The sequence below is a fragment of the Manis javanica genome, chromosome 13 (assembly GCF_040802235.1).
Source record: "Manis javanica isolate MJ-LG chromosome 13, MJ_LKY, whole genome shotgun sequence".
Classification (NCBI taxonomy): domain Eukaryota; kingdom Metazoa; phylum Chordata; class Mammalia; order Pholidota; family Manidae; genus Manis; species Manis javanica.
In genome coordinates, this window is record NC_133168.1 from 10129447 (window position 1) to 10141505 (window position 12059).

General features: G+C 36.4%; 1 protein-coding gene across 3 annotated transcripts in view; it reads left to right on the plus strand.

Moving 5' to 3' along the window:
- MMS22L (MMS22 like, DNA repair protein) overlaps positions 1–12059 on the plus strand; it is a 116920-nt gene that overhangs the window by 76345 nt on the left and 28516 nt on the right. For all 3 annotated transcript variants that reach the window (XM_073220936.1, XM_073220934.1, XM_073220935.1), the window contains exons 16-19: positions 4083–4233; positions 5973–6124; positions 6924–7066; positions 11309–11468. In XM_073220936.1, the coding sequence (XP_073077037.1) occupies positions 4083–4233; positions 5973–6124; positions 6924–7066; positions 11309–11468 (606 nt within the window). The remainder of the gene's footprint in view (positions 1–4082; positions 4234–5972; positions 6125–6923; positions 7067–11308; positions 11469–12059) is intronic.

Genomic DNA, 12059 nt, shown 5'->3' on the forward strand with positions numbered 1-12059 from the left:
TATAAGATCTGAAACCATAAAACTCCTGGAAGAAAACAGGCAAAAAATTCTTGAAGTCAGCTTAGTAATTTTTTTCTGGACATAATTTCCCCAAGCAAGGGAAACAAAAGCAAAAATAAACAAGTGGGACTACATGTAACTAAAAAAGCTTCTGGACACCAAAGGAACCTAACAGAATAAAAAGGCAGCCTACGGGGCTCTCTTGTCCCCTCGCCAGGAGCTCTTTCCTCTTACTTTATTTCTAAATAAAAGCCTCTGCCCTTGCTCTCCTAAAAAAGAAAACAAGGCAGCCTACCAAATGGAAGAATATGTTTGCAAACGATATAGCCAACAACTACACAAGGGGTTAGTATCCAGAATATATAAATAACTCATACAACTCGACACCAAAAAAACAGTAATGCTAGTAAAAAATGGGGAGAAGACCTGAATAGACTGTTTTCCGAAGAAGACATATGGATGGCCAACAGACTCATGAAAAGATGCCCAACATTACTCATCATAAGGGAAATACCAATCAAAGCCATAGTGAGATAGCATCTCACACCAGTCACAATGGCCACTATCCAAAAGACAAGAAATAACAAGTGTTGATGGGGATGTGGAGAAGAAGGAGCCCTCCTACACTGCTGGCAGGAGTGTACATTGGTATAGCCACTGTGGAAAGCAGTATGGAGATTTCTCAAAAAAGCAAAAATAGAAATACCATATGACCCAGCAATTCCACTTCTGGGAATTTACCCGAAGAAAACAAAATCACTGATTTGAAAAGATATATGCACACCTACGTTTATTGCGGCATTATTTCCAATAGCTAAGATTTGGAAGCAACGTAAGTGTCCATTGATAGATGAGTGGATAAAGATGTAGTGTGTGTGTGTGTGTGTGTGTGTGTGTGTGTGTGTGTGTGTGTGTGTGTATATATATATATATATATATATATATATATATATATATATATATTTACTCAGCCATAAAAAAGAATAAGATCTTGCCACTTGCAGCAACATGGATGGACCCAGCAGATATTGTGCTAAGTGGAAATTAATCAAAGAAAGACAAATGCCATATAATTTTGCTTGCATATGGATTCTAAAAAACAAAACAAAACAAATATGCTTGCAAACATGGAGAACAGACTGCTGGTTGCCCGAACAGGGGATGGGTAGAATAGGTGAAGGGGATGAAGAGGTACAGACTTGCAATTATAAAATAAGTTAGTCACAGGGCTGAGAAAACAGCATAGGGAATAATATAGTCAATAATATTGTACTCTACTACCTTTGTGTGTTAACAGATGACAGTGACACAGTGTGAGTATTTAGTAATGTATATCATTGTCAAATTGTTGTATACCTGAAACCAATAATACTGTATATTAGCTGTATTTCAATTTTACAAAAAGGTAATGGAGAGCTAGTTTTTGTTCTTCCTTGTATGCAGTTGCAGAAATTTTTGCCTTTACTCTGTGACTGGAATCTTGAACAGAGGAGTTGTCAGATCCCTCTGGCTGCTAGACTGAGAAGAGACTACAGGGAGGCCTGGGGAGAGGCAGGGAAGCTGGTTAGGGAAGTATTGCAGCTATTTAGAAAGGAGCAGCTTGGGCTAATGTAGCAGTAGAGAGTGGTAAGAACTGGTCATATTTCCTTCCAATCTGAAGGTACAGTATTTTGAAATTATAGCTGACAAAATTTTCTAAAAGGGGAAGGTTTGGTAAGCATAACAGATAAACAGTGTCCCCTGTTTGCTGCAATGTGGAAGATTTTTTGAAGGGAGACTAGAATTTTGACGTTGGACATATTTTTCTTAGATATCTGTTAAGATCCAAGTAGAAATGTTACATATGCACTTGGATGATGAGACTACGGTACAAGCAACAGGTCCCAGCAGGAGATTTAAACTGGGCAACTGTTCGTGTATGAGATCGCCAGTGGAGTATTGGTAAAAAGAGAAGTATGAGCACTAGGCCTAGGATATTCAGGTATATCGGATAAAAATGCACCAAGAGAGGAGACTGCAAAGGAGTGCCTGTGAAGTCAGAGGAAAACCCAAGGAGTGTGGTGTCCTTGGAATCAGATGACAAAGCGTTTCAAGGAAGAGGAAGTGATCGGACAACTGAAATGCTGTTAATGGGTCAAGTAGGATGTGGCCTGAGAGTTAGTCATTGGATTCAGCAAGGAAGAGGTCACTGGTGACCTTGAAGAGCAGTCCTTGTGGTAAGACAGAGGCCTGATTGAAGGTAATTCCAGAAAGATGCAAGAGGAATTGGAGACTACAATGCAGATAAATCTTTCTGAGTACCATCACTATTTAAGAGAGGCAGAAAAATGGAGATGTTAGCTACAGAGGGATGTGGGGTCAGAAAAGGTTTTTGTTTTTTTTTTCAGTAACATGGGAGATATTTCATCATATTTATAGTGCTGACAGGAATATTCTGGAGTGAGGGAAAACTTAACGATGCCAGAGATTGACTTGTGTTTTAATGCCCAAGAGAAATGGGATCCCATAGAGGACTTGGCCAAGTCAGATCATCTGTAGGAGCAGCGGAGAAGCAGCGTAAATGGGCCGGGATGGAGTGGGAGCCTGTGGTTAGTTCTCTTCTGATGGTTCTCACTTCTCTTTGAAGCTGGAAGTGTGGAGGCTTGGAGGGGATGCCAGAGAGTGGTACACGGTTGTCCTGTAGCAGGATAAGACTGAGTACACTAGGGAGACAGCAGGAGCACTGGACAGCTCCAAGGGCCCGTTAAAGATTGTAGTTGCAAATTTAATGTGAGATCAGTCATCATGGTTGTTCGCCAGCCCGTTTATACTGGTGCAAGTACATGTGGGGATAAGACCAAGAGCTGGAATTCAGCAGATGGTGTTTTTTCCAGGCAAGTACAACAAATCAAGTAAGAAGCAAGGGAACTGATGGTATACAGAAATGAGTGTAATAACACACCAGGTGACCTAGCCTGCAAAGGGAAAGGAAGCCGTGAAGACAGTGAGAGACAGGGAAAAAGCTGTAGGATCAATGAAACGTATGTCCTGGTGGAGACCTAGAGGTGGACATTTGGAAAGCCAGTTTGGTGCTGGAAAGTAGTGTCCTTGGAATTAAAATTGTGGAGAGATTGTACTTACTGGCAATGCCAAGATCTCTCAGTATCACATCAGAGTGAAAGGCTAAAGTATGGTGAATGATAGATTCATTGGAGGAGAGGAGCTCAAGAAACTGAAGACGCTGGGATGTTGGAAGAAGACTCAACAAGGTTTGTGACGGGAATGCTGTTAGAATGTCAGCGAGCCACAGTCTTCCTGTGAGGAAGCAGGGGGCTAATGCCACCACAAGAGTAATGGCTGGCATCATCTGTTTTCATGAGAGTCAAAGCTGGAGGTTTTCAGGGAAAAGGAGAATGGTCTAGAATCAGCAACATGGACCCAGGAGTAAAGTCACTCTAAGTGTAGGTCAGTATTATGAGAGGAATGAGAAAATAAATAGCTACCATCTGAGAGAGCTGCATAGGAGACAGTGCTTAGTAAGCAATTCATTGACAAAAATAATTAATATATTATAAATTAAGTTGGAGAATCCCCAGGAAATTACAGTATATTTAACATGGTTAACTAAGCAGTTCTGTTTCCTAGGCCGAGTTCTGGAGGAAGTGAAGTGTCATTGATGGTAGGCAATCATTGTTTAATAGAAAAGAATGTCTATGGCGGGAGGTAAGAGTGAATCCGACTGTGGCAGGAGGCAAGTAAGTTAGCTTGATCCGTGACGAGCAGATGCAAAAATATTGTTGAATGAGGGCAGCACGTTAGCAGAAACAGCAGGCTTGAACCTGCAATTTGAAGGTACCATTATAAATTCATAGTGATAATGCCAGGATTATTCTAGACCCTTTCTTGGAGATCTGAATGACCACTAGAGAAATTTCTTTGACAACATGCATTTAGATCAGTTTTAGCTTTCAGTTCTACATTTCTAAATGTGACATTTTATTTTTAGTGCTGCATTTTTTTGTAAATCACTATTGATACAATTTTGGGAGGGGAAAGAGTTTTTTTAAAGTTCTCACCACAAGTTTCTCTCATTTGAAATCTAGATTTTACTTTGTTAGCAATGGACATGCCCAGCACAGCCCCATCAGATCTTCAGCCTCAGCCAGTTACATCACTAATAAAACTTTTTGGCTGGGATGATATCGTCTGGCCTCAAGTTGTAGCAAGATACTTAAGTCATTTCCTACAAAATGGGTAAGTTATTTTAGGTATGCTCATTAGTGTAACCCGTGATAGGTTGATACACTAGGAAAGTAAGAATTTTCACAAATAAAAACTGGTCTTTACTACATGTACTCTCACTGGAGCAGTGTTTTGTTTTGGATGTATCAGCATTTTGATGGTAGTAGGAGGAAGAAAGTTAACTTGTGTTTTGTGAGGCCTGCTTTTCTTAAAAAGCTAATTCTGTTTTAAGCCCTTCTTTGAAACTTTGGTAGGACTCCTTACTCCTCCTGAAGTGGCCTTTCTGTGCTCAGCATTGTAGAAGAAATTACACAATTAATATAGCTAAGTCTGTAAGACACTATATATTACTGTACTTTTAGATTTAATGATAGCTTTCCTTTCACAACTAGATATTTAAAGATTTGACTCTTATCTTGTGTGATTATGAACAAGACACTTCACCACCCTGAGCATTGGTCTCCTTATCTCTTAGTATCTCTTGCCACAGTGCATGAGAGACCAGAGGAGCCCCAGTAGAAAAAATACACAACGTAAAGTTAAAACAGAAGGAGTATAAAGTTGATCAGGAATATTTGAATAAGAATATGGAGATGAGGGAAAATAAAATAAATACAGAGACCTGAGAGACCACTGTAGTTCTTGCCCAAGCCGCCAGTCGGTGAAAGTGAAGAGCGAGGCGGTTCGGGGGGAGGTGTTCTCAGGTGGACGCTCGTGAAGCGGCCATTAGTCACCGTCTCACTGGCTTCAGTTGCAGAATAAGGGAGGTCAGCCTCACTTGGGCTTGCAGGTTCCCTTCCAACTTAACAATTCTGTAACGACAAAATCATTATTATTTATTGAACACTTTTGCTGATACTGTCTGAAATAATTTTAGTATTAAAAATAACGTTTGTGTATTAAACAATTGAAGAAACTAAAATGCAAAGGTGTGAGTTTTGGGAAGGTTGGATAGGTAACAAATGACCCATCTAAGTTCTTTTGCATTGTGTACTCCTTTTGTGACAACTTACATTTGAAAGTTCTTCAGAACAGTATTTATGTTTTGTTAAAATTTCTGAGTTTGCATAACACTTTATAGTTAGCTTAAAACCATCCTCATTCTCTCTACCCCCTCTTATGAAATGAGTAGAAATCCTATTTAGAAATCAACATGGTTTGGCTTTGTAGAAAGAGTTTAAAAAGTTTTAGCAGATGTTACCTGGAATTCTGTAATCATGACCACCTATGGGGTGGGGCACAGAAAGGGAGGGAAGGGAATGGGGTTGGTCAGGAGACCCACAGAGAAATATATTTTGTCTTTAACTTTTTTCTTATATATATGCTCTTGAATGCTTCTCTTGTTTATCTACTCTAAGGGCCACTGTTTTTTTTTTATATACTTGCCGCTTCTTTTGTTATTATTTCACCCAACTAGTAGTAGTAAACCCTTTCCTGACTTCTCCCATTTAACCATATTCTTCTATACCTCTTTCCCTTGGTGTAAGCCTACACCTATGCCATCAGTAGAAAAGAAAAAATAAAAATCAGAGCATTACCAATAAAAGCAAGAACTGTCTTGTTGTGTGTATCTGTAGTGTTCATTTTCAGCAATGCATGTCTACATTAGTGTGTTTGTATATCAGCGAGGTCAAAAGAAGTGGGGAATGTTAGAATGCCGTTCTTTATTTATTAATGTCTATACTCAGGGAACATATTGTCAAATTTTGCTTTTGTTTTTGTTTTTTAATATCCATCGACTTATTTTACAGCATGTTATGTGAAGCACTTTCTCATTCAGGCTGTGTATCTTTTCAAGCCTTAACTGTGAGATCATGGATCCGTTGCATTTTGCAAATGTATGTAAAAAATCTCCATGTGCCTGATGAGTTTTATGTTGATATAAATCCTGAACAGGCAGTTGGTAAGTTTTGCAGGAGTTTTGCTTTCTAGACAGCTAAATATGTTAAAAATTCTCTGTTTTGCTATATAAATTAATAGAAGAGATACAAAATATATTTTTAACAATTAGGTATGAATATAGAAATTTCCTTTTGCAACCTGTTTCCTTCCCCTTTGCAACCTGTCACATATATGACAGGTTTCTCTCCCGTGAAGATAAAATAACTTGTTTTACCTGGGGGCCCAGAACAAAAATTTGCTTTCAGGTGACAGGCTGGTTTTTTTTTCCTTGAAGAAACTGATCACACACACAGAAAAGTGAAACTGTGAAGTAAATAACCAGATATCCCACCAGAACACCCTAAAAAGAAAAACAGTCAATTATGAGTAGTTCTCCCCCATTCTCTATTTGATTATTTTACCTTTCTTCTCCTTTAGTCACTAAATGATACCCATACTTTTTAAAGTTCCCCATGGAGAACTATAGGACATGCCTCTTCCTAAAGCTATTCTTCAGGACCATTTATAAATCATGCAAAGATAGAAAAATGCCCCATATTTATTTTGATGTCTTATTATAACAGTTGGCTTTACATGAATAATTTTGGGGCCTAGGACACTTACAAATACATATTTGTTTTTAAATAAAACTTTCCATTAGTGAGAGAACTTAAATTCAAAGTTTTTAATTATGCAAAAATTTGAATTTTAAAAGGAAGGTCATGAATGAACACTCCATTCTCTGCTTTCTCGTCCACTATATATAAAATAAATTAATGTAGTAAACATACTCTACAAATATTATGATATTATTTTAACAGAAAAGGAGTATTTGGAACAGCTGGCTGAACTGACAAGGTTGCTATTTAAACTCTCAGAAGTAAAGGATATTTTCTTAAAGGCTCACGTTGAAGATTTGTCCATCACAGAAGATCCTAAAAAAGCACTTGTTCAATTCTTCGAGGTATTTTTCATTTATTAGTATAATGTGCAAATCAGTTAAAATTAACTTTTCAAAAAAACTTGAAGTGTTCTCAAACTTACTCTATAAAGTGAAATTTCTTAAATTGGATCATATTATTGCTTGCTTGTTATTATAAAATTCTGGAGGAATAAAAGGTATAGTATAGTTCATATACTCATAAGGATATCAGAAGAATTATATTTAATGAAAAATAATAAGAGTAAAGAATGTTACATGAAAGCCTTATGCTAACACTAATCTAAATTGTAGGAATATTTTATTACTGAAATTGCTGGAGAGCAATATTCTTCAGATACTTGGGAACTAGATTTCCTGTTATATGGTCCATAATAGTTCCAGCTCAATGTTTACCACCCTTTACCAAATGGCGTAAATTTTACAGTGAAATTTTAGTGTATTCTGCATAAACACCAATTACTTGATATCATAGTATGGTTGGGGCTTTAAAACCCAATCTATTTGTTTCATTTTGTCTCTATAATAAATAGCCCCATTCAACATTTCATTCTTAATTATTAATTTTGTTGGAGTCTTTTTTCTATGATAGTCTTTTCTTTACAGTCTAGTTAAGGTTGTTAATGTGTTTGGATTAGTGTTTTTGTAAGCTGTTCACAATAAAAGTTGGTTTTTCCCACAGAGTGGTTGGTATTAACTACAGTGAAAATCATACATCTCATAAGCTCTTTGCATAAATGTGAATTCTTCTACTGATTTCCATTAAGTTAAAGTACAGTTGTACAACAGAGATGTCACATTAATCCTACAAATTTAGTAATAGTATGTTGATATAAAATATGCATTTCTATTAAGCCTTTTATGTATTTGTTGATTGGATCTTAACCAATAATTAAACACCTATGCTAGTCAAAGCCTCTAATTTAATTGAGTTCAAATTAGTTGCTCTTTTAACACTCAATAAATAATAGTTTGCTAAATGCTAGATAGTATTATGCTAGGAACTCTTAGGAACTTAAAAACAAAGGAAGTCCTCCTTGATCTTAGAAAACTTTTACTTGTCTGAGAATACAAGATATATACAAAGGTTAAAATAGTAATAATATAAGACAGTATATGCTTAAGTGATAGATAAGGTAAGAGTCATGAGGTAAGAATTCAGAGCATCCTGGTATAAGAAGTTTAGGTTTTATCCTGTGAACAGTGTGAAGGCTTTATAAATTTTTAAGTAGGTCTGATTTGAGCAATTTACTTTTTAAGAAAAATTAACAATAGAGTAGATGATTGGTCAGAAACTTGCAAGATTTAGAAGGAAGTTAGTGTTGAAATATGAGATTTTTGAATTCATATGAAATAAATACTGTGTTTAAAATTAGAAGAATGATGATACCTTAAGGAAAAATAGAAACATCATGATGTAGGGTTGGGTAGAAGTAGAAAGGAGTACAATTATAAACTCGTTTATTTTGAGGTTGTGTCAGGGGTCCCAAAGATGAACCCCAGGTGCTATGATTCAGTAGAAGGACTTAGAGAAGTCTGCATATAGTGGTACTTAGCAGCTGTGACTTCATACAGTGGATTCAAAGCACAGTCAACAAAGAGAAAATGGTCATGGGTGAAGTCCAGAGAAACCAGGCACAGCTTCCACGGGTTCTCTCCAAGATGTTACACTGGACTTGTTTAATTCTTCCAGCAATGAATTGTGACAACACATGAAATGTTTTCTACCAGGGAAGCTCATTAACAACTCAGTGCCCAAGGTTTATAATGGGAGCTGGTCACACAGGTCCCCTTTGCCTAGCATTTACAAAATCCTAGACTCTGAGAAGGGCAACTGTATTCAGCATAAACTATATTGTTTGCACAAACAGCCTTTCTTACCAGGAAATGGTGGGAAAAAGCTAAGGTCAAAACACCAGCCAAGGGCCAGCTCTGCAAGTATGCTTTTGTAAGCATAGCAGTGTTGGGCCTGCTGTGTTAACTCTTCCTTGCCCAGAAATGATAGTGTGACACGTAAGTAGTGATAATCAAGGCACTGAGAAATACTTGTCTCAGTGTAGGATGGTTAAGACTCAACAGAAAAATACTGAGATCAAGGTTACTGGTTCTTAGAAGTGTGTTTCCTAGACCTATGGGGGTTACTGATAACTTTGTAGGAGTTCTCCAACGTCAAAAAAAAGTATATTGACATTTGCACAAATAGTGCAAAAGCTTTAATACAAACTAATACCATGGCCCAAGATTACACTGGTAGTCATTATAATTTTCACTGCCATGTAGTCACTGAGAAAAAGAAGTAAGCCAATTTCATTTAAGAATATCCTTAATGAGCAGTAAAGTTAATAATTTTATTAAATTTTGACTTTTGAGTACATGTCCTTCCAGTGATCTGTGAATGACAGTGGGAAGTGCACTTAAAGAACCTTTGCTGCAAAGCAAGATGGTGTCTAGATTAAAAGCTCTCCTCTGGTGATTCGAGTTGCAGTTAAACTGACTGCTTTTATCTTGAAACAATCGCTGACAAAATATAGTTATTCAGACTCGTTTTCCCAAAAATGATTGAGATAAGCCTATCAATTCAAAGAAAATAACTGATAGCATTTGTTGCAGATAACATAATTTGAGCTTTCAAGAAAATTAGAATTTTGGAAATCTCGTATTTGCCATTATGCTCTTGAGAGCTTCTCAATAAAAGATTTTTCTAATGACGTTGGTAGTGGTATTAATGAATATGATTTTTTTTAAATATGGGTAATGAAATGGGTCAGCATTGGTAGGCTGCATACCTCAATGAATCAGAAATTTCCAGATGACCAATATAGGGTTTTTAAAAATCATGGATGGCTATAAAGCAGTCATTCAAAGAGCAAAGGTAAGCCAGTGACTTTTAATGTAGCAGAGAACAAAGTGTTGATTGACTTGGCTTTGAATTCCATATTACAATTAAGCTTAAGAAATACCACATTTCAAGTTTTAGTGTAGTAGCGAAGAAGAATTCCCACAGTGATCTGAAAAATTAAAAAGTCTCTTCCTTTTCCAGCTACATGTTTGTGAGGCTGAATTGTTTTCATCTGTAACATTGCACTAGATTACATACAGAAGCAGATATGAGAATCTAGCTGTCTTCTATTAAGCCAGACTTTTAAAGAGATTTGCAAAATCGTAAAAGAAACACGCCACTTCTATTGCTTTTGTTTGTTTTGGAAAATAAATTTATTTTTCGCTAAAAATAATTACTTTAACATGTAATGTTTATTATTTTTAAATGAACTAATAATTAAAATTTTTTCTTCTTCCTTTTCTTCAAGTGTTATGTCCTCTCAGGGTCGCCCTTCCTTCCCTGTCCACCTTCATTAGGCCCCTTGGAGGTCTCACTTCACCTACTCTGCTGACATTCACAGTCTTGCATCCTTTCCTTTGTCTTTTGGTCACATCTACAAACCCTCTATCTTAGATTAGTATAATACTTGCTTTCTCTCCTTTGTCCTATCTAAAATCACATAACTCTATGTATTGCTGCCATTTATATCCAACTTAGGTTCCTGAAATCTGTGAGTTCCCAGTAATGGTTTGGAAATTGTACCACTCTTCTCAAACCTTCCAGCCCGTCTGTAGCCAGTCTTCTCTTGACTCTTTTTGTGACTTCTCACCTCTTGCTTATTTTCACCTTTCCTCAACTTACTCTTTCATTTATTTCCCCTCTTCTTCCTCACTATTACTCTCTGCCTGCCTCACCTCTTCCCCATTTTGTCATCCAACCTTCACGCCTCATCCTTTTTTCTTCTGTGGAAGTTAAGCTGGTGTCTAGAAGCTCATAAAGAAAATTCTGGGGGTGGTGGGGAATCAATTCATGTTACAAAGCTGAGTTTTATAGAGATCATAGTTGTAGGACTTTGGGGATTTGGAATTCCCAGTTGTATACTAGGATGTTTGGAAGTCTTGATGTGATTTGATTTTATGCTTCTTTTATATCAGTTCCATGTATCTTTTTACTAATGCTTTGCTAAGTCAAACATAATATGAAAAATTATTGGTGAATGGATTTTTTTACTCCTTTTAACCTTTATATTAATTATAAGAGGCAAGAGTTAATTGTTTTCCCTTGCATTTTAGTTGCTGTGAACATATATTGCACAGTTAAGGATAAAGACTTAAACATAAAGGGTGTGTGTTTGTGTGTGTAAAGAGAGAGAAATTATCATTACTTTTCAAAGCCTATATTGTATAAAATTTGGAAAGCTAAATCTTGTTTTTCCTTATTTATAGGCTGTTGGTATAACTTACGGGAATCTGCAGACACTTTCTGATAAATCGGCCATGGTCACAAAGTCTTTAGAATACCTTGGTGAAATACTAAAATATATAAAACCTTATTTGGGAAAAAAAGTGTCCACTGCAGGGCTGCAATTGACTTATAGGATGATGGGTATGTATTTGTGACATTATTAAGACTTCCTTAGGTTTAGCCTATAATATCTTGATGAATAGGAATATACTAATACTCTGGCTAAAAAACTATTCTCCATATAATCATAAGGATAATGAAAGAGTGATAGCATAAAATAATTCTTGTTAGTTTTCAAGTGTATCCTTGTCATGCCACCTCCTTTCAGACCTTTCCTATTAGGCTTGTGTTAATCTTAAAATTAATTATGATCAATACAGAAAATATGCCAAAACCAATTTGCCATCAATAGTGTGTTGTGAATCACTCATATTTTGAGTAACCTGGATAATTAAAATGGACTTTTTTTTTAATGCTTATCTGTGCTTTGTTAGAATTTAATATATGAGAAAAAACCATCTCTTCCTTCTGTTTTTTATGGTCTCCTCTCTATGAAGAAGGTCAGGAAAGAATTTATTACAACACTAAAGATACTTATGGTCCAGATGTGTTTCTCACAATAGTATGTTTCTTCCTTTCAAAAAGAAATCTTTTTCTGTGCCTGTTTTATAACAACAGAGTTCATCCTTCTTTAGGGAGTCAGTAATCTGAATACCTTTGTTCACTAAAACC